The 26226-nt window shown below is 52.4% G+C and overlaps 1 protein-coding gene across 2 annotated transcripts in view; it reads right to left on the bottom strand.

Annotated features, from left to right (window-relative positions):
- Window positions 1-24244, bottom strand: part of TTC22 (tetratricopeptide repeat domain 22) — a 33830-nt gene extending 9586 nt beyond the window's left edge. Inside the window, exons 1-7 of one of the 2 annotated variants that reach the window (XR_004274675.1) lie at window positions 22504-23070; window positions 8084-8139; window positions 7756-7871; window positions 7025-7143; window positions 6093-6254; window positions 2456-2608; window positions 384-1644 (exon numbers count right to left, since the gene is read on the bottom strand). Coding sequence is in view for 1 of the 2 variants with exons in the window: in XM_032296874.1 (XP_032152765.1) it covers window positions 1108-1644; window positions 2456-2608; window positions 6093-6254; window positions 7025-7143; window positions 7756-7871; window positions 8084-8139; window positions 22504-23070 (1710 nt within the window). In the remaining variant the exon portion in view is untranslated. Of the gene's footprint in view, window positions 1-360; window positions 1645-2455; window positions 2609-6092; window positions 6255-7024; window positions 7144-7755; window positions 7872-8083; window positions 8140-22503 lie in introns of those variants that run through there. The other variant, XM_032296874.1, reaches the window with a different exon arrangement.
- Between the last annotated feature and the right edge of the window lie 1982 nt (window positions 24245-26226).

Below are 26226 nucleotides of genomic sequence, written 5' to 3'. Positions count from 1 at the left end.
AAAAATTCTATATGACTATGATTCCAAAAGTGTAAAATTCCAAGATTTTCTTTAGAATTGGTAGGATGGTTAAGATTGGGGCAGGGCCGAGCGCGGTGGCTCACACCTGTAATTCCAGCACTTAGGGAGGCCGAGGTGGGCGGACCACTTGAGGTCAGCAGTTCGACGCAGCCTGACAAACATGGTGAAACCCCATCTCTACTAAATATACAAAATTAGCCAGGCGCGGTGGTGCACGTCTGCAATCCCAGATACTCCGGAGGCTGAGGCAGGAGAATCGCTTGAACCCAGGAAAGCTGAGATCGTGCCACTGCACTCCAGCCTGGGCAACAACAGCAAAACTCTCTCAAAAAAAAAAAAAAAAAAAACAAACAAAAAAAAACGATTGGGGGTAGGTGGCACCTCCTAATGGGTGGGTCCCCTAGGTTCCCCTAAGAACAGGGAAGTCAAGTGAAGATTCTATTCACGGGCTGTATTTCAGAGCGTTTGGGAGGCCTTTCCGGCCAAGCTGACCACGGAGGAGCCCTCCTGGAAGAGTGGCAGAGAGGCAGGAATGCGCCCTGAGCACCAGGCTTAGGTCCTGTCCCCTCACTCACTAGCGGTGCAATCTCGCCCTCTGCTTTAGCCAGAGCTTTTCTGGCTGCGGGAGCTGAGACCCCACTCCAGCCAAGTAAAGGGGGCTTTCACGTGAGGACAGAGTGTGGCCCACGGGAGTCCAGGGACAGGCGCTCAGACCTGAGGGATTGAGCGCCTGGACTAGAAAACGGCCACACTGAGGCACGTGTCTTCTATTTCTCTCGGGAGCCTCACAACCACCTTATTTTACCTGTATGTCTAGAAGATTCTGTCCCTCAGCTGGCAGCTTCGCGGCGTTCTCTCACCTCTGCTCCCAGCCCCTCCTGCTCTGGCGAATCAGGCCTCCAGTCTGGGTGGGCATATTTCAAACCGCCCGGTGTCGCAACGTCCCCATTCACAATTCCCGACAGAGACTCGAACTGGCTCCTCTCCCCGGCCAGCCGAAGGCAGGGGGGCCGTGCGGACCTGGCCCCATCAGCCTCGGGCGCCGCGGCGGGGTCCCTGGGAGCCTCGGGCCTGGGCGCCCACGCCCTATAAGGAGACCGCCCGGCGGTCCCGCGGCGCGCTGGCGGCCTCGCCCTCGCGCTCCATGGTCTCGAAGAGCAGCCGCACCAGCGCGGGCCGTCCCTGGGCCACCAGGGCCCGGGCCAGCCCCAGCACCTCGTCCGTGTGCCCGCGCCACACGCGCTGCAGCTCCTGGCGCAGGCGCGCTGCGGGGTACTTGTCCTGGGCGCGGCGCAGCCAGGCGTCCACCTCGCGGCCCAGCTCGGCGTCGCTCAGCTGCGCCTGGCTCCACTGCGCCAGCAGCGCCTCCAGCAGGCAGCCGAAGCCCTCGGTGTGGCTGGAGCCCGCGTCGTCCAGCTCCACCGCGCGCTTGAAGCAGGCCGCCGCGTTGGCGTCCTCGCCCTTGATGCGCAGGCACTTGCCCCGCAGCAGCTGCAGCTCCGGCAGAGCGGCGCCCAGCTCCGACTCGCCCGCCTTGGCCAGGAACACCAGCGCCTGGTTGAGCGCCGCCTCGTCCACCGCCAGCAGCTCCTGCACCGCGTCCACGCCCATGTAGTAGTAGACCTGGGGTGGGGGACACGGGGTGAGCCCTTCACCGCAGGCGCGGCCCCCGGCTCATTCCCACCCCACGCTTGCTTTAAAACAAATTCCACACTTTGGGAGGCCGAGGTGGGTGGATCACGAGGTCAAGAGATCGAGACCATCCTGGTCAACACGGTGAAACCCCGTCTCTACTAAAAATACAAAAAATTAGCTGGGCATGGTGGCGCGTGCCTGTAATCCCAGCTACTCAGGAGGCTGAGGCAGGGGAATTGCCTGAACCCAGGAGGCGGAGGTTTCGGTGAGCCGAGATCACGCCATTGCACTCCAGCCTGGGTAACGAGAGCGAAACTCCGTCTCAAAACAACAACAACAACAACAACAACAACAACAACAACAACAGCAAATTCCACTCCTTCATTCATTCCCACCCTCCCTCCATCGACAATGATGAATCACACGTTTTATTTCTGCGCCTCTAGAAGAGAGTACACCGATTCCAGTTCCAGCCCCTTCACACCTAGCCATGTAATCTTGAGTGAGTCTCCGGATCTCGGTTTTCTTGTATCTAAAATTATGATATTGTCACTTGGTGGTGGTCATTCCCTGAACACAGATAGAGAATAGACATCTTCTAGATAAAGAATAATGTCCACACTTCCTCGAGTGCTGAAGAAGAGCCAGGCCTTATTCAGTCCTCACCACGGCTGGAGGGGGTGGGAGCTGTTATGAGGGGTGCATATTTTTCCTCAGTCTCCTCGGTGCCCAAGCCTAGCCTGGCAGGGAATAAACAGATTCTTACTCAGCCATTCGCTAAGCCAAGAGACTGCCTTACCTGGCCGATGTCCAGGTATGTCCTGAAGCCTGGGCACACCCTGACCACTTCCTCGAGGTCAGCCTTGGCACAGGCCAGGTGGTTCCTGTCAGGCATGCCCCCGAGACCCATCTTGGCCCGCTCCAGGTCGTGCAGGTAGGTTCTGATGTGGATCTGCCAACAGAGAGCCAGTGTAGGAAGGATGATCCAGGCACGGGCCTCTGCCCTCCTCTCTGCTCTAAATGAACCCAGTCCTTTTTTCAACAACAACCAGGGAGGTTCTGCGATGCAGTAGAAAGACCCTGAGGCCAGGACCCAGGAGTCCTAGGTCCTACTCTTGGACCAAGTTGGGCTAGCCACACCTCCTTTCTGGTCCTTAGCTACCCTGTCTGTGCAATGAGTGGGTAGGATGAAGAAAGAGCCCCTCACTCATTCAACAGATATGTATTGAGTGCCCACCATGTGCCAGTCCTATGCTGGGTACAGGAGGTACCGTGGTAACAAGATATATGAGGTCCCTGCTCTGGTAGAACTTAACATTCCAGTAGGAGGGCAGTCAGTAGTAAACGTTGGCATTTTAAGTGGTAAGTGCTATGACAAAATAAACAGGACAACAGGATAGAGGTGATCGGGGAGGGTTATTTTAGGTAGGATGGCAGCACTGATTTTGTGAGTCTATGTCAGCAAGCAGTTTGGGAAGAATGGCAGGCGGCCCCAGCTGACAAGTGTCACATTACAAGTGATTTCAGACCCTTGCTTTCCCGACTTCCTCTATTTTCCCCACACTTAGAGGATTTACAAAGTTTGGAGGTTTCGGAAGGGTGGGGTTGGGGTGGGTAGGAGGAAGCAAGGGAAAGGGGGTCATTGTCGTTGAAGGTATTAATGCTTTATAGTCATCAGAAGGGCTCTGGTTACAAGGCAGCATCATGAGGGCAGGGGTAGATGATTCTCTGAATTTGGGGTCAGTTGGACTAGGGTTTGAATTCCAGTCCTCCGTTTAACCCCTGGCTATTAGTCATGTCATCTGGAGGGAGTTCCACAACTTCTATGAACCGAATTGCTATATCTGAAAAATTAGTACATGAATGTCTTCCTTGGGGAATTACCATGACGACTGAAAGAACATATTCTAGCCAGGACCTAGCATATGGCAGGTGCTCAGTTCATTCATTCCTTCAGCAAATGTTCATTAAGAGCCTCCTCTGTGCCAGACACTGTTGCAGGCACTGAGAATACAGTAGACAGGAAAACCACAAAAAATCCCTGCCCTCAAGTGGCTTCTATGCTTTGGGGGAGAGAGACAATGAACATGATAAAGATGTGAATAGTGTGTAAGGGAATGATTAGTGCTAAGAAGAAAACTAAACCAGGAAAGGAGAACATAAAATGCTGGCGGTGGCTAAGTGTGGTGGCTCATGCTTATAATCCCAGCACTTTGGGAGGCTGAGGCTGGAGGATTGCTTGAGCCCAGAATTTGAGACCAGCCTGGGTAACATAGAGAGAACCCTGTCTCTATAACAAATAATTTTTTAAAAATTAGCTGGGCGGGTGTGGTGGTACACCCCTGTGGTCCCAGCTACTTGGGAGGCTGAGGTAGGAGGATCACTTGATCCCAGGAGTTTGAGGCTGCAGTGGGCCGTGATCACGCCACTCCACTATAGCCTGGGTGACAGGGTGAGACCCTGTCTCTAAAAGAATTTTAAAAAGAAATAAATTAATAAATTAAATGTTGGCCAGGCTTTAACATTTTCAATTAGATGGCCACTAGAAGACCAGTAGGAAGTGAGGGAGGAAGCCAATCGGATATCTGGGAGAAGAGCATTCCAGGCAGAGGCCCAGGAGCAGAGGGAGGTACGGTAGAGAGGTCATGGGCCAGGGCCGTGCTTATGGGCCGCAGCATGGACTGAAGGACTGAAGCTTTTACACAGATAACGTGAGTTCCCTCCTCCTCACCATCTCTTCTCCACCATCCTGTGCTCCTCTGGTCATCATCTGAGTAGTACGTATGACCTTTGGAGCCACAGAGAGGCCAGGATCATAGGACAGCAGATAGTGATGGAGGGAGGAGGGTAAAGTTGGAGTTTCTGATAATTAAATGCAGTTCCTAGGGGAAGTTCACTGCCTCCCTAGTCCTCTGTGGCCTCATTTGCAGAATGGCACATGTCTGGCCTCTCTCACAGGATTCTTGTGAACATTAAATCAGACCACGAACATGAAAGTGCTTGGTGAAATGCAGGGTTTTATAGAAATATTTTATTATTTACTATTATGGTTAATATCATTAGTGTCTATAATAATAACCACATCAACAACAGTGAAGGAATTTCACTCCTGCCTTGTACCTGCTGGCAAAGTAATTAAGCCACTGAGACCAAGACTGGGAGCAGATTTGCCACCGGGTCATGTACAAGGTAGTAGAGGAGATGAGGGGATGGGGGGACTCTTCGTCTTGCAGTGAACTAACATTGGAGCTCTGAGTCTGCTTCCTCAAGCATATGGGCTCTGTGTGGGCTCTAGCGGGAAGGTCTGGGACTAGTATGGGAAGCTAGCGGGAGACAACGCTCACCTAAGTGTGTAACTTGCAGAGCTAAATAACTATGCGGTGGGCTGCATCAAGAGACACTGAGACCATTAAAAAATATACCTAATATTAGAATAGTTGCAGTCAGTCTTCTATGAGATCTCACTGTGTGCTTGATGCTGAGTTTTACATAATCTAAGTTTCATAACAGCTCTACGAGATGTATTATCATCTCCAGTCTACAGATAAAGAAACTGAGGCTCAGAATCTGGGCAAGAGTATTTTGCCAAAGGTCCCATAGCATGTGGTGTTGTGGGATGTGAACCAAGCCTGTCTGTGTTCAGAGCCAGAGCTCTGATCCACTATATTAAATGACCTCCACTGCCTGTCAGAAAAGCACCTATGTCCAAGACACTGTGCTTTAGATGCCACCTCACTGAGTCTGTTGACAACGTTTTAAGGAAAGTGTTGTTATTGATATTTTACAGATTTGGGAACTGAGGTTTGGAGGGGTAAGTGGCTTGCTGCAAGTTCCACAAGGCGCAGAGGCCACATTTCAACTCTGGTCAGTCTGATTCCACCCGTGCCAATACAGAGAGTCTGGTGGCTCACTGACCAGCCACTGTAGAAGGGATTCCTGCAGTGAGTGGAGGCTCCTGCATTCTTTCACTCACAAACCTTACAGGGCTGAGTGCAGTGGCTCACACCTATAATCCCAGAATTTTGGGAGACTGAAGTGACAGGACAGCTTGAGCCCAGGAGTTTGAGACCAGCCTTAACAACATGGCAAGACCTCATCTCTACAAAACAAAACAAAAATTAGCCGGGTGTGGTGGTGTGCACCTGTAGTCCCAGCTACTTGGGAGGCTGAGGCAGGAGGATTGCTTGCACTTAGGAGGCCTAGGCTGCAGTGAACCATGATGGCACCACCATGCTCCAGCTGGGCGACAGAGCAAGGCCCTGTCTCAAAACAAACCAAAAACTTTATAGAACCCAACTGTGTTTTTTAATGGCTCCTAAGCTCCCTTCCACCATGGGGACTCCCTGACCTTTGGGCCCTGGCAACAAGGTCTTGGCCTCTGGCCCTTGTTCTCTAATTCCCGATGGCAGGGTAGGGTGGGCTGCAGGTTGACCCACCTTGGCCCGTGTGCAGTACGCCTGCCAGTTGAGCTCAGGATCTCGTAGGGCATCCAGGGCCATGTTGCAGGTTCCAATGGCCATATCCTGCTTTCCTAGGAAGTGGAAGATTTTGGCCAGGCGATTGAGGACGGGCGGTTGGTTCTTGGCAATCTCGATGGCCTAGGTAAGGCAGGAGTGAAAAAGCAAACCACTTGCCTGGCTGTCAGCCACAGCGAGCTAAATGGTACTGAATCACAGGAACCCCATCTCTGGATACAGCCATATCACCATGGTGCCTTTCCCCATAGCCACCCTTACCCACCTGTCAGTAAATCGTCATATCATGGAACCCAACATCTTGGGGCACAACCCATCGGCACTCAACTCCTGAGAGCCTGACCCACGACATCACCCGTCACATCCAGTAAAGCCTTCCAGACTCCAGTCAGACTCCTCCTTCCCAGTGTATGCTCCCCGTCTTCCTGGGGCACATGAGAGGAAGCGCCAGAGGCAACCCCCCTCCCCCATCCTTACAAAGCACAGGGTTTCTACCTGGTGATAGCACTTACCCCTACTATTGTCACTGACTGCTTCCCGTTGTAAGCAACTTGCCTTAGTGTCACACAGCCTATGGGGAGGGCTGGCAGGGAGACCCCAGCTAAACCCATCTTTCTACTATGCCATTGGGGGTGGGGAGGTAGGGCACTCCTGGCAGAGGGGATACTGTGAATGAAGGTCTTGAGGGAAAAAGTCTAAGGGTCTAGTTCAAGGCTGGAGAAATGGGGTGGGACCAGATTGGATATGGGGAGGGTCTCTTTTGTATTGAATGAAGAGAGGATGGAGAGCAATGTCTGGAGTAGGTGTACTTCCTGGGTGGGCCACAAGGTGGGGGATGATACCCAGAGAAGCCTGTGTTCTGGGCAGAGAGGCTGGGGCACCAGGGCACGTACCTTGCCGAAGCAGTCCAGAGGGTCGGTCCCCGAGTACCCACAGTCGTGGATGCCCATGGGGGTGGTGGAGAAGGTGTCCTTCCGCTCCAGCAGCATTCCGAGGTAGCACCAGGCCAGGGCTGGGGGTGAAGGGTGGGAGAGGGTCTCTAGGAGGCAGCAGGGTGGAGAGAGGGAAGGGGCCATCTCCATCCTAGGTGTCACCCATGAAGACAAAGCAAGGGACAGTAGTGTGAGATCACTGAGGGCAAACCCGGGACAGAGAGAAGCAACGGTGGAGAGAGGGGCCACGTGAGGGGTTAGTGAACCTATTTTAGTGCTTATTCTATGTTCAATGTGTCATCGGGGGGACCTCATTTCAGGTACATAGGTCTCTTCTGACTTCAGCTCTCATCGGCTCTGGTGGTTCTACTCCTGGCTGTGCAAAAAAAAAAAAAAATGACTCCTCTCCAACAGAGGATTCAATCTCCTGACCATAAGTAGGGGAAATGGGGTAAACTGCCGCTCACCCTCCAGGTCTCGAGTGGCAGAGGGGAAGCCTGCAGTCACACTGACTTGTAGTTGGCATGTTCACTTGGGCAAGGCTCCTTGAGGTGCACAGATGAGTGTAGGTGACAGGGCGAGGGGGAAAGAAACAGGAGCCAAGAGGGGGAGGCAGTGCCAGAGGTGGGTGCCATGCCAGCGGGCTGGTGGTGGGGGCAGAGGCTGCTGTCCCGCCCTCCCCTGAGCCCTACCTCGGTGGTGGGGGTCCTCAGACTTGAGCACTTGCCGGAGCAGGGCCAGGGTGCGGTTAAAGGCGGGCAGCCTCTTCTGCTCCTCACTGCCCAGCTCCAGGAGAATGCCATCTAGTCTGTGGCCGAGAAGGAGATGTGGCTGGTAGCGCACCCTCCCGGTTGTCCTATGTGCTGCCAGCCCTGCCCAGCCCCATGGCGGGTGGGGAGGCCTTGAGGATCTCTTTCCAGTAGGATGGGTCCAGCCACCTCTGCCCTTGCCCTGCTGGTGGGTGCCAGGTCACACCTCTCCCTCCCCCATCCCATACCCCCCACCCCCCTCTTGCCTGACCTGATGTAGAGTGTTGCCATGGTGAAATACCAGCCCCTTTTCTCCTCCATCGGGATCTAGGGAAGCAGAGAACAGCCCACGCTGCCATTACTGAGGTACTCTGGCCATGGTCCTTAAACTCCCACTCTCCCCGAACTCCAAGAGGCAGCAAGCACAGCGGGAAAGGCTTTGACCTTAAACACCCTTGATTACAGTCCTGGCTCTGCCATGAGTGGCTGGGTGGCCTTGGGCAAGTCACTTCACTTCTCTGACTACAGAGGCTTTGTGAAGGCTCCCAGTGATGTGGTCATCCGAGAGCAGGTATGGCGAGCATTTTTCTCCCCATCTTCCATAGGCACCCCAACACCAGGGCGCACACCCGACTGCCCACCCTCTCCATGCCCACCTGCCTCCCCCTTTGGTGCCATCCCTGCAGCCTTCACTTCCTGAGAAAGCCTCTTTGGGCATGTTAAGTGAGCCCAGCTCAGCTGAAGCCCAAAACCCCCCTGAACTGTTTTGCCATTATTATTCCTGCCAACCTTGCTGTGCAACTTGGGCACCAGATAAAATATTTATGCGGTTATTTATGGCAGTAGCTGCTCCAGCTTCGGGAAGGAATTTTAATGAAAACCAATAAAACCCCCAGTGCATATCAGCAGCTCTCCTTCAGGCTCCAGCCCCTCCCTCCACATTCATCTCCTGTCCCCGACTGGAGGCTTCACTCTGCACTCGATAACCCTCTCTCCCCCCGTGGCCTCCTCAGCTGTGGGGGAGGGGGACCCATCATCTCTCTACACCATACCCAGCAGCTGGGTGAATGCATTTGTGAGCACCTACGGCATAAGGCCCTGTGTGGGGTGCTCTGGGAATGTGGCACTGAATGGGACCTGCACTCTGACCCAAACACGCTCACAGCCTGGCTGGGGAAGCAGACTCAGGCTTAAGTAACAGGACACGACTGAGTCCCTGCGTGTGCCGGATCCCGACACCCATCCTGTCCATCTCACAACAAACCTATCCGGTAGCTGTCATCCCCATTTTATAGAGGAACACATTGAAGCTCAGAAACATAAAGTGACTTGCCTGAGGTCACACAGCTTTTGAGGGCCAGAGCTGGGATTCAGTCCCATCTGTCAGCCTACAAAGCCCATGCTTCTTTCCCACACTTGGTTGCCAGTAGCTGTGGTAGGAAGCCAGATCTGATCGAGGCCATGTGAGTGGTACAGAGGAAGTGCTGGGGATGGGCAGGCCACTCCCAGCCAGGGAATGTGGGCTTACAGGGGGTCTTGAGTCACATTGGCCCTACAGAGGGTGGGCTCCAGATGGAGGGCTCGGGGAGCAGAGGCCTGGAGATGTGGGGGATGGGCAGTGTGTGTGTGAATGAGGAGCTGGGGGAGCCAACACCGGCAGGTCAGGCTGTGGCTGCTCTGAGGATACCTTGGATGAATTCTGAGGGAGGAAGGGTGGGAGAGAGGGGTCCTTGCAAGTCAGATCCCACCAACTGGTGTGACTGCCCATCAAGACAGAGTCTGGAATCCAGGTCCCAGTCAGACCACCCAGAGGCAGCCCCACTAATTGCATTTCTCAGTCAGTAACCCCTGAGTATCTTCTCTGTGTGGCTCTTGGATGGGCAATAAGGACAAGAGAGGAAAGGCAGGTCCCACCTTTAGGGCTCTGGGTCCTGCAGGAAGGCCAGACCCAAACACACGATTAGAGTAGAAGGAACACTGGGACTATGCAAGTCAGAGGAGGTGTCCTATACAATCCAGGAGTATCACCAAGGCTTTCTAGAGGAGGAGGTACTAGGGCAGGGTCCTCAAGGACAAGTAGGAATCACCCAAGTGGATACGGAGAGAAGAGGCACTCTAGGAGGATGGGACATCAAGTGCAAACGCTCACAGGTGAGTGAGCAAGCCATGCCGGGGTCTGCATGCAGCCCTAGGGCTGGAACCCTGGTGGTAAGGGGTAGAGGGAGGAGCCAGCAGGGGCGTACCAGGAGGGACCCCTGAGGCCCAGGGTCAGGATTTAGAGCTCATCTGCAGGGTAGTGGGTAGAAGGAGACAGAGCTAGGGGGTTGGGCCCAGTGGCTCATGCCTGAAACCCCAGCACTTTGGCAAGCTGAGGCAGGAGGATCTCTGGAGCCCAGCAGCAGTTCAAGACCAGCCTATGCAACACAGCAAGTCCCGTCTCCTGAAAAATCAAAATGGAAATAGCCAGCCATGGTGGTACACATCTGTAGTCACAGCTATTCTAAAGCCTGAGATGGGAGGATGGCTTGGGCCCAGACGTCTGAGGCTGCAGTGAGCTAGGATAGTACCACTGCTCTCCAGCCTGGGCAACAAAGTGAGATGCTGTCTGTTTAAAAAAAAAAAAAAAAAAAAAAGACGCTAGAGTTCAGGAATGCCGAGATCCGATTGATGTGTGTTTTGACATTTGTAACACCTTGAAAGGTAATCTTGTTTCTTAGGTGGGAATATGTATATTGGGACTTTAGCTGGGAATAGGACTGTCTGGAGGGGAGAGAGGATTGCCTCAAGGCTTACAGGGCATCCCTGAGAAGTGGGGAGCATTTCCCAAAGCAAAATGCGGGGATAGGGCTCTGGATACCCTTATCCGCTTTACTTACACTGGACCTAGGAAGAAAGAAGGAGACTGGGATTTAGGGAGCACCTAGTGTGGGCCAAGTTGGCGAAAGCCCCTGATGTGATGTCAAAGCCTGACCATGTGAAGGGTCAAGAGTACGTGGTGTCTCAGGCTTCCTGGCTGCTGCTGCTGCTTCTTCTTCTTCTTCTTTTTTTTTTTTGTTGTTGAGATGGAGTCTTGCTCTGTCGCCCAGGCTAGAGTGCAATGGCATGATCTCAGCTCACTGCAACCTCCACCTCCTGAGTTCAAGTGATTCTCCTGCTTCAGCCTCCTGAGTCACTGGGATTACAGGTACATGCCACCACACCTGACTAGTTTTTGTATTTTCACTAGAGATGGGGTTTCACCATGTTGACCAGGCTGGTCTCAAATTCCTGACCTCAAGTGATCTGCCCGCCTCAGCCTCCCATGCTGGGATTACAGGCAAGAGTCACCGTGCCCGGACTGCAGGTTGCTTCTATGTGAACAATCCCATGACCTCTGGTCCTTCTTCTGTTTTGTGGTTGGCTCAACTGAGTCATGGTGGTGAGAAAGAGAACCCACTCTCCCTGCCTTGCTCCTGGCAGGGGAGCCTAGCGTCCAGTGAGAACAGGTGTAGTAGACTTGTGGGGTGGGAATGTGAAGAGCTGAGGCTCGTGTGCCTGGCAGGCCCGGCCGTATGAGATGGGCGATCTTGGGGGTTGAGTTAACCCTGGCAGGCTGTGTCCTTGTCTGAAAAGGAGGATAATTATATGAACCTCTCAGGAGTTGTGAGGGCAGTGCCTGGCCCAGAATAGATGTCTGTTCCCTTCCTCCTGGTCTAGGTAGAGCTGAGTGGGGTTAGAGTTCTCTAGGAGGCTGCTTTGTCCACTGTGGCATGTTTCAGTGCCCAATGGGGCAATGTGGCCTTTGGCCCTGGAGGCTAAAGCTATCCCGTGGCACCCTGCTGCTCTTCCCACTATGCTCCCAGGACCTCAGGACCTCCGGTCCCCAGGCACCTTTCTTGCCTCCACAGGTCCCCAGTGTTGGAGACGAATGTGTTGTCCTCAGGGCTCTCTCAGCCATTCTCTTGTTTGGTATTCAAGTGGCAAGAAATTAAATTATATGTCCAAACCACACAGTTAGTACATGATAGAGCTGGGACTTGAACTCATATCTCCGTAATCCTATTCTCAAGCCTTGTCCACAACACTCAGTCATCCTGATCAATCTCCTTACTAGATATCTGAGGACACCGAGACCAGAGAGGCCAAGTAGCTTACCTAGGGTTCCACACTAGTTAGCATCAGGGCTTACAGCCCAGCGGTTTCACTACCACTCTGTGTACTATTGAATATTGCTGGTTATGGTGTTCCCTAAGCAAGCAATACCACCACCTGGTGGCAGTATGCCTGAATTACAGGGGCAACTCCTAAGGGTCAACTCTCTCTCCTCCCTTTCAACCTGATGACTAAAATTGATTTTCGAAAAAGTACCTAGCTGGGTGACATCTATGTGACAAATTCCTAAAGTAGTCCTTCATCAGATCCCTCTTGAGAGCAGCGTTTGAAGCACGGCTTGTGGGGTTACAGATGGGGTCAGTGTATACGGAACAGAGTTAATGGGATGCACAGATCTAGTCAGAAGCCTCGTTGTGCCTGGACCTTACCCCTCTATCCCTGTGGTGAAACCTCTGTTGGCTGTTCACTCTGTGGTGGAATGCTGGCTCTAAAATGGACTGTCTCTTCTTTTTTTTAAATTTTCTTGAGACAGAGTTTTGTTCTTGTTGCCCAGGCTGGAGTGCAATGGCACAATCTCAGCTCACTGCAACCTCCACCTCTCTGGTTCAAGCGATTCTCCTGCCTCAGACTTCTGAGTAGCTGGGATTACAGGCATGTGCCACCATGCCCAACTAATTTTGTATTTTTAGTAGAGGTGGGGTTCCTCCATGTTGGCCAGGCTGGTCTCAAGCTCCCGACCTCAGGTAATCTGCCCACCTCAACCTTCCAAAGCGTTGGGATTACAGGCACGAGCCACCGTGCCTGGCCCTGGACTGTCTCTTTAAAAAATCTTTCTGATTGTAACTGAAGCAGCCGCTGAAGCTGTTACCAGGGGCAACCTGGCAAGCCATAGTGCGTTAAATTAAATTAAACAGGCTTGTGACTGCCCCCTCCTCTCCTGGAGAAGGGAGGGGGTGTTCCACCTCTCTCCTGGAGAATAAAGTTGCTGTGAAACCTCTTATGGCTGCAAGGAATTCAGTTACAGAGTTTACGACTCCCAGAGGCAAGATGTTCGGAGGCAGCTGGGAGGAGGCTCACAGGATTTCTGCCAGAAGAGGAGTATTTACCGTGAACCTGCCTGGGGTGGGGGGCTCTGGTCAGGACACCCCCTCTTTCTCTCCTTATCACAATCCCGTGGGTTGGAGATTCCTGTGAGAGAGGCTGGCCAGTGTGTGAGTCCAGGCTTTATGCCGGAGGAGCTTACATCAGGCTGGTGTTCGTGGCAGATTCATGGGAGGGAACTAGGTGAGGCCCATGCTGTCAATACATGAAGTTCCTAGACCCTGGTATGGGCTGAAGGTGAGAGTGAGAGACAGACCTCAGGTGAGGTGTTCTCAGCACACTTCCCAGCTCTTCTGAGGCCCTCGCTATTACTTTCCTCACTATATTAGGGATGGGGAAACCGAGGCTGACAGAAGCAGAGACTTGCCTACTTAACCTGGTACTTCAGGCCTGGCCTCTCTGACTTCAGTGCTCCTCCCATAAGATCTAGCTGCTAGTGTTTGTACAGTGTTGACCATTTGCAAAGGGCTTTCACACAGATTCCATGTCATCCTAGAGCAGTCTCATGGAATGTATCATTATCCTCTTCACACAGATGGGAAGACTGAGGCAAGTCTTCAGAGTCACACGTCCAGTGTGAAAGCCTCAATTGAAGCCTGGAGGCGATGCTCTTTTGCTATACTAATAACAGCAATTTTTATTGAACACTTACTATGCACCAGGCACTTCGTTTGCATGTGTTACCCCATTAGACTTTCTCGAGGGTTACCTATGGGGTAGCGATTGTTATTCTCCCAAGTTTACAGATGAGGCAACTGTGGCACAGAGTGGTTAGGGCATGTGCCCAGAGTGACACAGCTAACAGGTCGCAGGGCTGAGAACTCTGCGACAGCTCCAGAGTCTTTGCCTCCAAGCACCCTAGATAGAGGTTCTCAAAGTGTGGCCCCCGGGCCAGCAACCTCAGCAGCATCACCTAGGAATTTAATAGAAATGCAAATTCTTGACCCACTGGATCTAAAACTCTGGGAGTGGGAGCCCAGCAACCTGTGTTTTAACAGGGCCTCTCCTGCATGCTGAAGTTGGAGAACCATTATGTGAGGTTCTCCCTGTACTGCCCTAAGGTGGAGCAAAAATGGGCTAGCAGTTTTCTCTCTTGTTTAGTGAACAAAAGGATCGGAAATTGTGATCCTCAGCCGGGTGCGGTGGCTCACGCCTATAATCCCAGCACTTTGGGAGGCCAAGGTGGGCAGATCGCAAGGTTGAGAAATCGAGACCAGCCTGGCCAACATGGTGAAACCCCATCTCTACTAAAATACAAAATTAGCTGGGTGTGGTGACGTCTTTTTCTGCCTCAGCCCGCCTGCACCCAGGTGAATAAACAGCCATGTTGCTCACGCAAAGTCTGTTTGGGGGTCTCTTCATTCAGAGCTCATGTTTCAGCACTCGGGAGGCTGAGGCAGGAGAATCTCTTGAACCTGAGAGGTGGAGGTTGCAGTGAGCGGAGATCGCACTACTGCACTCCAGCCTGGCGACACAGCAAGACTCTGTCATTAAAAAAAAGAAGAAGAAGAAGAAAAGAAAAGCAATTGTGATCCTCAGGGAAGCATGAAGATCGAAGCTCCTGTGGGCTGGGTGAGTAAGCAACAAAGGTTAGTGAGCTGGCAGAAACTGTAGGAAATGGTAGGATTAGGATAAGCCACTACTGGAGCAGGCATGTCTTAACTCGGTTGAGGTACAAGGTTGGATCTCAGCATCCCATTTATTTCAAAAGACGGCCCCAAAAGAAGGAAATGTTGGGGCGCTTGGCTATTTTAAGTGATTCCAATAGAAGATCTTTTACTACACCAATGACTTACAAATTTGTATGCATTTGAATAGGCTATGCAGAGATCTTGCTGGTTCTTAAAGAAAATATTTGCTTTGTGGTTTGCACTTTGCTCCTGATGAAGGGCTGTCCTCTAGATTCAGAGTCAGTTCCTGAAAGCTGACAAATTTTCTTTCTGGGGAGGAGGAACGACAAGCAGGAAAGAGAATGAACATTTCTCCAGCATCCCTGGGCTCCTCAGTGCATCGTGGCACTGGGTTCTCAAGCAGCCTTAGAAGATATGATGCATCTTCCTCCTTTTACAGACCAGGAAACAGAGACTACAGAAGAAGCCACCAGCCCGGCCCCATAGCCCGAGGCAGAAGTGCCAGGATTCCAGTTCAATCTGCCTCCCTCCAATGCCCCTGCTGTTTCCACCTCATCGTGCTGACTCTGTGAAGGCTGACACTGCAGGAATAAAAGTCACAAGGCGGCAGGCCTGTGGATGTGTCCTTCCTGCACAACTGGATTGTCCTCTGTGACGACACAGAACAGCCTTTCTGCTCCAGCACACCCAGCCCCGCCCCATCTGGCCCCAACCTGCCGCCTGTGGGGCACGCACAAGACAGGCAGGAAAGGGGGTGTCTCTTCCCCGCACCCAGCTGCCGGTGGCGATGCTATTGTGCTCCTGCCTTGTCAGCTGTGGGGAGGAAACACAGGATGGGATTGGAGTCCCACCCCTGCCTCTCACTCCTCCAGGGGTCCTGGAGAGCCCACTGGCTTGGCTCAACTTCTACATCTGCAAACAGGGGTGACCCCACGTGCTTTGCCTGTGTCACAGGCATGTTGGCGGGGTGGTGTGCGCACAGGCAGAGGGAATTTGGGGGTTGGGTGTTATGCCATGGAAGCAAATATTCAGCCCTGTCTTGGACTCCCTGGACAGTTCCCTGTGGATTTGAAGCTGGTCCTAGGCCTGTCATGAAAACACCGGCCCTGTGAATCAGCTTTGCTATGTGCCGGGTCCCATACTTGCTGGACTGTGTTGAGCCACTTCTCTGTTTCATTGTCCCTAGTGAGAGGGCCATCCACTCCTTGTCCAGGGTCCAAATCCAACTCCAGCACCGACAGTAGCTGAGTGGGTCTGCAGAACTCTCTTTCCCTCTGCGTAACAACAGTGATGCCTGGATTTGCTCAGCTTCTCCCATGGGCCTGTGCCGTGCTGCGCTCCAACACACATCATCTTTCTGTAGAAGAGGTGGTTGGACTGGATGATGCTAAAAGCAGCTTTGGCTCTGGGCTTCTGTATCTATGAGGCGGAGGGTACTCAGTTCTCAAACTTCCCAGCTAAGTGGGGAGAGAAGCCAGTAGCGAGCTTAGAAGACACTGATAGGCAAAGGCCACTGAAGGCTGGAGCCAGACCCTGAGGAAAGCTGTCCTTCCGCCTGGGCTTTGATGTCCCATAGACCTGAGTTCAGTTCCTGCCAGCCACACGCGCCCTTGGGCAAGTCACAGCACCTCTCTGAGCCTTAGTTTGCTGTCTGTAGAATGGGGTTAATAACAATGTGGATTTGCTAGCATTTCTGTGAGGATCAAGTGAGATCATTGATGAAAAGCACTGTGTGCACAGTGCCTGAGATCTCATCCAGCTTCATCTACCTCCTCTTGTAGCTAAGCCAAGTCAAACCATTAGAATTGTGGAGTCGTGTGTGTGTGTGTCTGTGTGTGCGTATGTCTGTGTGTGCATGCACACTCATGAATGCATGCATACCAGAGATCCTGGGCTTGCTGACCTATGGCACTTTCTTGGCCCTTCCTGCCAGGTCCCCAACCCACTGGGCGGAGTGATAGACTGGAATGCCCACACCTTTGTTCGTGAGGCTGGACACCTCCCTCCCCAGCCGTCTCAGCTGGCTGGTGAAGTGTGGACAGCCCCATGTGCACTGGGTCAACCTGGGCAAGTCCCTTCGCCTCCTTGAGCCTGTTATGCCCAGGGTATGAGGAGGAACCACAATACCTGCAGTGTGTCTGTGAGGTTTGAATAAACATAAAATGGGCCAGGTGCAGTGGCTCACACCTGTAATCCCAGCACTTTGGGAGGCTGAGGCAGGTGGATCACGAGGTCAGGAGTTCAAGACCAGCCTGGCCAAGATGGTGAAACCCTGTCTCTAAAAATTAAAAAAAAAAAAAAAATTAGCCAGGTGTGGTGGCAGGTGGCTATAATCTCAGCTACTCGGGAGGCTGAGCTGAGATCGCAGCACTGCATTCCAGCCTGGGCGACAGAGTGAGACTCCATCTCAAAATAGTAGTAATAATAATAAATAAAATAAAATGCGTGAAGGCAGGCGAGATCCTGAGCTCAGTCCACAGACACCATTGTGGGCGTGGCTCCTGTCATCACTCAGGGTCTGCCCTGGTGTGTGTGAGTGACTGCATGTGTGTGTTAAGGCACCAGTGTTTTGGGAAAACGGGAAGAAAATAACATAACTGAGTTGGCTTGGGACAGGTATATTATTTTTTTGTTTTAGACAAATACAAGCTTACGTTACCTGATTTTGAAAAATTGGGATTTTAAAGACAAAATCCAGTTATTCGACTAAATTAAATTTCACAGTGGTTGCAAACTCCTCTTGGGTGTTCAGCTGTATGTCAGACATTGAGGAAGGTGGATGGGGAAGAGAGAGAAAAGCCCAAGACAGAGTGCTCACCCTCCAGGGGCAAGACAGAAACCACGTGGGGGTAAACCAGAGGTTGGGAAGGCTCTGTTGAAGAGCAGCGGCAAAGTGCTGTGGGCCAGGCAGGGAGAAGCCCGGGCAGGACCTCATGTGCACCTGCCTGGAGCTTTTTCATGTTCTGTCAATCCTCACAGCCACCATGTGAAGTTCATGTTAGAATCCCATTTTACAGAGGAGGAAACTGAGGCTTAGAGGAATAAAGACTTGCCTGTAGCCAGCTAGTGATGAGGCAGAATTCTAACCTGGTCTAACTCCAAAGCTTATACTCTTAATAGCTACTCAATCTAGAGATTTGCCACCGAGAGTCCATCTGTGAGTGTATATATGTGTGGGAGATGGCATGTGTATACACGTGTTTGTATATTTAGAGAGGTGGTGGGTGGAGGGGGGGAGTGATCAAAGCGATCTGCCGCCTCATATTTTTTGTAATTTAAGAAAGAGAAATGTGGCTGGGTGTGGTGGCTCACGCCTGTAATCCCAACACTTTGGAAGGCCGAGGCAGGCGGATCACCTGAGGTCAGGAGTTTAAGACCAACCTGGCCAACATGGTGAAACCCACTCTTTACAAAAATACAAAAATTAGCCAGGCATGATGGTGGGTCCTATAATCCCAGGTACTCAGGAGGCTTAGGCGAGAGAATTGCTTGAACCCGAGAGGCAGAAGTTGTAGTGGGCTGAGATCACACCATTGCACTCCAGACTGTCTCAGAAAAAAAGAAGAGGAAGAAAGAAAAATGGTAGGGAATGAAGAGCAAAGAAAGGAAGTCACAGAGACACACCCACTCCCATACAAACACTGATTATTTTTGGATTACAGGCTGAATGATTAACTTTTATAATTTACCTTTTTTTTTTTGTAGTTTAAGTTAGCAGATAAGCAGCTATTCACAGTTCTTCAGCAGCTCTTTGTCCTTTGAGCTTCAGAGGCTCTTCCCCACCTGGGAGAGTCCCAGCCCCACGAGGATGGAAACCCTCTCGCTGCAGCACAGGCTGGCCCAGATCACTGGCTGCCTGCCCCACTGTGTGCCTGCGGGTGGCAACTCTCTCAGTTGGGGACCCTCCTCCTCCTCCTTCCCTGGCCTGACTCTGACTTCACCCTCTGCCTCATCCTCCCCAATCTCCGGACACATGGCAACCTACCTACCTCCTTTCTCTCCGTCCTCCTCTGCCTTAGATTTCCAGGAGGACCCCTGCGAGGGGTCTCCCCTCACCATCCTGCTAGCCATCAGCATTATACCCCACTTCCCTGAACTCTCCAGAAAGAGCAAAGGCTTTGCAGTCAACCAGAGTGGCATGAATTTAACTGCCATTTACTCGCTCTGTGGCCATGGGCAAGCCTCCTTCCTTGCCCCAGTTCAGCCGGCACTCAAGCTCCCGTGCTCTGCAGGTTCCACCATGGGGCCTTCGCATGCACTATGCCCCTGCGGGGTGTGTTCCCCCTCATTCCTGCCTGGGAACTCCTGCTGTAGGGGGTGTGTTCCCTCCCGGACTCAGTCACTCCCACTGAATCCACAAGGCCTGGACTTCCCAGGTCACCGTTGATACCAATCTTTCGTCCCCATATCCCGAAAGCGTACTTCCGTTATCAGCCCTTGAGGCCCTGTTTTAGGTTCAGAAAGTGTGACCTCTGGGTGTATAGTACTTGGAGATGACTGTCAATGACACAGGCCTGTGATGAATACCTGTGTCCTCAGCCAGCTGTAGACACATCCCTGATTTGTCCCTTTGCCTCCCCTCCCAGAAGAGGGGCTCAGGTAAGCACAGTTAACGAAGGAGCAAACGCTTGCTTCTTCTTTTGTTCAAGAGTTTCTTAAAGGCAGGGGACTTCTTAAAAACAGAGCCTGGCACATAGTAGGTGTTCAATTAATGTTAAAATGCTCAGTAAATGCCTCTCAGACATGCCCAGACTTCTCCAGTTTGTGGGCATTTTACTCCCATCATTCGCTGCATAATCACAATGTGCCTGGAGCTGATCAATATTTATGAAGCAGATACTCGGGCAAGTGACAAGATATGACACGTGACTTGTCCACAGCCACACAGCACAAAATAATAACAGAGCTAGATGTTCAGAACCAAACCTCCGGACTACGAAAATGACGCAACCACCATTATTATCATCCCGCCTGCAACTCTTTCTTGAGCACCTACTCTGTGCCAGGTGCTTTATAAGCATAATGTCACCTAATCCTCAGATGATAAATGGGGTCTCCAAATCCCCAATTCTCTCTGGAGGTTTGTGTAGGGGGCTGACTACAGCTGCTCTGTGCAGAACTGTGGAGCAGCTGCTGGGCCAGGCCCCAGGACACAGCACAGGACTGGCAGCCACACTCCCGTGAAGCAATCAGTTCCCTCCCTGGAGTGCTGGCCACCCTGCTTAACACTCTGTCATCTGGATGTTCACTCACTGGGAAATCCCTACTGTGGCCATGTTCCGAGAGAGGGAAGAGCCAGCCTCTGTTTGATAGCTATCCCCGAATCTCTGCCTCCCTGATCACCTCCTCCAGGAAGCCTTTCCCTAGTGAATGGCCTCCTAAGAGCAAGAAACTGCCTCAGAGACCATATAGTACCCACTTCCTGCACCCATTTCACAGATGAAGAAACCACAGCCCGGGGAGGAGAAGGCCCCACTGTGGGGAGTGTTGCAGCTGAGACAAGAACCTAAGCCTCCTGGCTCCTAGCCCAGGGCTCTTCAGGCCCCTCTCTGCTGCCATGACCACACTCAACACGTCGATGTTGGCTGTGCCTTCCACTGAGGGCAGCTGGCACTCAGGGCTACAGGCTCGGGAATGAAACAAGAGACCTGGGTCCTTGTTGACCTCATCAACATGGTTCTTGTTGGCCATCAATGGTCACATCCGCACCCAGCTTAGGAGCATTCCCAGCAGGGGAGAGGGAGGGGTCATCTGTGACCCTACTCATCCCTGTGCAAGCTCTTTCTAGGTGCTTTACAAATAGTAACTCTTAATTATGACATCAACCAAATGAGGGATGTCCCCATTTTACGGATGAGGAAGGCTATGACATATGTAACATTATTATCTCCATTTTACAGGGACGGAAAGGGAGCTCGGTGGTACTAAGCACTGATTTGAAGTGAGTGAGCATCGGGGAGCTGGAATTTGGACTCACACCATCTGACTCAGAGACAACTGTCTCAACCTCTATCCTGCAGGCTGGCCTTCAGTCAGGCCCACGCCCTCCAACCTGTATTCCCTGAGATCTTGACTCTCGCATCTTCTCTTACAGAAACCATGAGCATTTGTGGAAAAGGCGCGGAGGGGAGTGTGCGGAGCCTTTGTGAAGGGCGCTGTGCTACCCATGTGTGAAGGCTTGTTATTTACATATCACAAATCTGAAACATTATAAGACATCATTGTCATCAGCTTAACCCTGTCTGTGCTGTGCCTTCATGAATCCCCTCCGAACCGTGGTTTCCTCTTCTGTAAAAGAATAATGCTCTCTCACATCATTGTCTGTCATCCAGTGGCTAGTGTGGCAGGCTGCCTCTGAGAGAGCCCCAGTGATCCCCACTCTTAGGTATTGTACTCATGTCCTTCTGTAATCCTCCCCTTTTGAGTGTGGGCTGAACCTATGACTTGCTGCTAATGAGCAGAAAACAGCAAAAGTGATGAAATGTCCATGTGGCAAGAAAAAGAGGGACGCCACTGGCAGCAGCCAGTGAGGAACTGAATCCTGCCAATAGCGTGTGAGTGAGCCTGGAAGCAGATCCCCCAGGCAGGCAAGCCTTCAGATGAGACCGCCATCCAGAGGCACTGCGTGAAGCCATGCCTGGATTCCTGACTCACAGAAACTGGGCCATAATATATACTTCTTATTTTAATCTGCTACATTTTGGGGATATATCATCTACTGTTATGCAGCAGTAGATGATATACCTAGTATTTGGCTATTGAGTGCTAGGCCCTCTGCTGCACATAGATCCATTCATTTATTAGATACATTTATTGAGTGCCACTGTGTGCCCGGTGCTGTGCCAGTGTGTATTGAGTTTACAGTGGTAAATCAGACAGACACAGTCTCCACTCTCAGAGACCTCATGGTTGAACTGGAGACTTGGAAATGGACAGTGTAAGCAGTGCTATGGGAGCCCAGAGGAGGCACCTGGCCCAGCCTGGGGAGTTAGTGGAGGCTTCCTAGAGGAGGGGATGTCTGGGACCAACCTGAGACTGAAGAGAACCTTCCAGGCAAAGGTGGAGCCGAAGGGCACCCCGGGAAGGGGCCGAGAAAGGGACAAAGTGAGCTGTAAGAAGACCTGGCCCATGGAGGAACAAGGGGAGGTAGAGTGTGACAAAAACCTAGCTTGGAAGGGGGAACATGGCAGAAGAAGGACAGAGAGGTAGATCCTGGAGTATATCAGATGCCCACAAAGAGCCTAGGACATATCTGCCAGGCGGCGGGGACATGGCTAGCAAGATGGAGCACCACCACATTGGCAGCAGACAGGATGATGAGGCAGAAGGGTCAAGTTGGAGGGCAGGCCCCCAAGGGTGGGTGACAGAAGCTACACTGGTGCAGGCAGGAAGGTATGGAGGCTGGGCTGGCAGAGGGAGGCTGGAGAAGTGTGGAGAGACCTCAGGGATAAGAGGAGGTTGAGGGGACAAGATTTGGGGACTGAATAGGTGGGGATGGAGGTGGGAGGGAGGGGAGAGGTGGGAATGCTGCCCAAGTTTCTGGCAGGATGCCTGATTGTCCCTTTTGCTTAGGTGGGTGTGCACAGGCGCAGGAACAGGCACTTGCTGGGATGAGCAAGATAAAAAGGATGACTTGTTCAGGTCCTGCTTGTGCTGTTTCCAAAAGAGAGGCTTGGGCTGGCCACTCCCCAGACCAGGAGACAGCTACAGGCCTGGCCTGGGGCAGCGGAGATGCACATTGGAAAGGTATTCGGAGGCCGAAAGACCAGGGTTGAGGGAGAAGCAAGGGTACCGGCGCATCTCTGCAGACAGAAGGGACCATGATCACAGTCCTCCCAGCGGGAGGTGGGAGACAGGGGTCACCAACCTGCTGCCCGTAGCCCAGCGCCTTGTCGTAGAGTGCGATGCCCGCCGCCAGCCCCCGCGCGCGCTCCTCTGGGCTGACGCAGCCCACGTCGAAACCGTGCGCGTAGCCCTGCTCTGCCAGGCAGCGAGCGGCACGGAGCTGGGGGTCCCCGGCGGCCTCGGGCTCCCCCGCCAGGCCCATGAGGCCGGCCAGCCGCACGGCGCAAGCCTCCTCCTCTTCCTCCTGGCCCAGCCGCCCGTACACGTGTGCCAGATTGGCCCAGGCGTTGAGGTTGCCCGGGTGCTCGTGGGCCACCTCGAGGAAGCGCTCGCGGGCCTCGTCCAGCTCCTCCAGGTAGAAGGCGAAAGCGCCCAGGAGGTGACGCACGGCGGGGCGCTGCGGGGCGGCCGCCAGCTCAAGCTCCTGCCGCAGACCCTCCCGCTGCAGCTTCAGGTCCCGGGCGCGCTGCGTGGTCGGCGAGCGCGGCTCGAAGTTCAACTGCATCTCCAGGTGAAAGTGGCCCGGGAGGTAGTCCAGGTCGTCGATGAGGGCGTCTAGGTCGTCGGCCACGGCCTCCGGCTCCGCCATGGCAGCTCCCTCTGCTCCCCTGGCCTCGCCCTGGCCCCTGAGGCTGTGGAGGGCAGTGGATGGGGCGCCCTCCGAGCGAGCTCCGTGCGGGAGGCCAGGGGCAGAGCGCAGAGGCCCCGGGCGCGGCCGCCTTTCAGTCTCGGGGCGCCTCCCGCAGGTGGGTGGGCCCGAGGAGCGCCCTGTGGGTGTTTCCGCTTTCGCTGCTCAGCGACTTCTAGACGCTGACATTGCACAACCAGGTGTACCAGAAAAACAGGCGCATTGTCAAATACCGGGCGCACAAACCTCGGTGCAAGGCAAAAGGCGTGTTTTTAACTCTGCTAAGCATAGAAGGAAACCGAAGCTCGGAGGAGAAAACTAAGGCTTAAAGGAGGAAGAGAACTTGCCCAGGTCACAGAACCTGGATGTACCCAAGTAGGTAGGGCCAGGACCCCAGTTTGCTGAAGGCCGGGCCCTGCCTCCAGGGCCGCTGCTCCGCCCTGTCTGCTTGAGCTGAGTCAGGACTGGCCGTTCCAGCTGCGGCAGCCACCCTCACTCCTGCCGCTGTCCCATCTTCTCCGCGAGTCCTCAGTGCCCTTCCTTCTAATGAAGCCTGCCACTTCCCTCCTCTCTTCCTTCGGCCATTACTTATTAGGCTTCCTACCTGGCATTTCTCTGAGCCTTCTCTGCTCAGCAGTGAGGAGCTCCTGTGCAAAGGCCATGGGCTGCATGTGCTGGTTCTGATCCTGCTTCTCCACCCCTAGTAAGGTATGACCCGCCACACTTTCATCAGCTGTGACGTGAGGATGGCAACCTTTCCCCATTTATCAGATAAGCCTGAACAATTGCCACTCTGGATAAATGTCAGCTGCCGCTCCTCCGGCTTGGATCCCATCCCATCCTGCACTCCACCTGTGCGCCCAGCTTTCTTGCTCTGGCCAGTGTTCCTCCCAGGTCTAGAGTGGTCCCCTAACCTCTAGCCTGGAGGCTGGGTGGCAGTGCTCCCGGCGGCAGGAGCTGGTTCCTCCCGCTCCTCCTTCCACCTGGGCCTGGCTCCTGCCATCTATGTTGTTTCATCTTGATAGATAGATGAAATATAAATCTAGATGAAATCTAGGTGCAATATCTATACATGTCTATAGATGTAAATATCTATATTTCATATAGATTAAATGTATAAAATATATTTCGCATAGATGAAATGTCGATATATTTCAGGATGAAGCAACAGAGACCAGCATTTCGAGATGAAACAACAGAGACCAAAAAAGGAAATAGAACCAATCAGTAAACTTGGAAAAATATTTGACATTATTGAAAAAAGAGTTAAAACAACATCCTGGTGAAATGTTTCACCTATCAATTTTTAAATATAAAATTAATTTTAATAATGTGTCATTGAAAAATTTGCTATATATGGCTGGTGATCCTGAGATGAAACTTGTTCTCTTCCCTGCTTGAGAGTATCAGGGATGGACTCCCAGAGGGTTTGGCTTTGAAAAAAAAATTGCGACAATGTTTACTGTGTTTACTGTGTTAACCATTTTTAAGTGCACAGCTCAGTGGCCTTAGGGGCATGAATGCTCCCCTGGCCTCGCCCTTGTCCCTGAGGGCACTGTTGAACCACGGTTCCCACCCTCCATCTCCAGAACTTCTTCATCTTCCCAAATGGAAACTCCATACCCATAAAACAGTAACTCTTCATTCCCTCCCCACCCAGCACCTGGTACCCACCATTCTATTTTTGTTTCAGTGAGTTCAACTACTCTAGTTACCTTACATAAGTGGAATCATATAACATTTGTTCTTTTGCAACTGGCTTATTTCCCTTAACATAATGTCTTCAAGATTCATCCATGTGGTAGCGTTTGTTAGAATTTCCTTCCTTTTAGCCGGGCCAGTGGCTCATGCCTGTAATCCCAGCACTTTGGGAGGCTGAAGCAGGTGGATCACGAGGTCAAGAGATTGAGACCATCTTGGCCAACATGGTGAAACCTCATCTTTACTAAACATACAAAAATTAGCTGGGTGTGGTGGTGCGTGCCTGTAGTCCCAGCTACTCGGGAGACTGAGGCAGGAGAATTGCTTGAACCCAGGAGGGGGAGATTGCAGTGAGCTGAGATTGCACCACTGCAGTCCAGCCTGGTGCCTGGCGACAGAGCGAGACTCTGTCTCAAAAAAAAAGAATTTCCTTCCTTTTAAAGGCTGAATAATGTTCCATTGCGTGACTATATCACATTTTGTTTATCTGTGTATCTGTCGATGCGCATTTGTGTTGCTTTTACCTTTTGGTTGTTGTGAGCAATGCTGCTATGAACGTGGGCATACAAATGGGTGTTTGAGTTCCCTCCTGCCTTTCATTCTTCTGGGTATATGCCCAGAAGTGGAATTGTTGGATCATATGGTAATTCTATGTTTAATTCTTTGAGAAACTGCCACACTGTCTTCCACAGAAGCTGGACTATTTCACTTTCCTACCAGCAATGGCCAAAGGCTCCAATTTCTCTACAGCCTCACCCACACATATTATTTTCTAATTTTTTTTTTAAATAATAGCCATCCTAATGGGTGTGTTTGGCTTTTGATTTGACTCTGAACGAGATGAGTTCGGTGGGAAGGGTAGGCTGGTGGGGGTGCATATCATCAGCAACAAATATATTGAAAGGCCAGAGGTTCTCCAGTGGGGGAGGAGCATACTAGGGACAGAGCAGCCTTGTGGCTGGAGCTTATAGAGCATGGGGCAGAGACGGCAGGAGATGAAGACTGAAGGCAGCGGCCACAGCCCCAACACAGAGGCCCAAGACCTGGCTGAGAAGCTTGACTTGACTCCACTGACATAACAGGTGGCTCTGGAGTCTGGATGGGTTAGACACTCTTGCAGCCAGGGAGCTCTCAAATGTCTTTATGAATCCCACATTCGTGGTATGATCCTACGGCTCATGAGAAGTACAGGGCAAGTTATCCTTCCCATCTGAGCCTTAGTTTCCTCCTGTGTACAATGAGCGTGCAATGATGCCTATAAAAGAAAGTGGGTGAGGTGCTATGACAAGGAAGCCGCTGTAATGGGACCTTGGACTCACCAGGGCAGTGGCCTTGCTGCCGAGCTGACTCACTTGGCCTTTTCTGGCCTCCCTGGAAGCCAGGACTCCCAGCCCAGTGGACCTTGGCTTATAGCCT

The sequence above is a fragment of the Sapajus apella genome, unplaced genomic scaffold (genome assembly GCF_009761245.1).
Source record: "Sapajus apella isolate SASKATOON/1434 unplaced genomic scaffold, GSC_monkey_1.0 scaffold36, whole genome shotgun sequence".
Taxonomy (NCBI): domain Eukaryota; kingdom Metazoa; phylum Chordata; class Mammalia; order Primates; family Cebidae; genus Sapajus; species Sapajus apella.
Note: the sequence above shows the minus strand (reverse complement) of the source record. Positions and strands in the feature narration are given on the sequence as shown.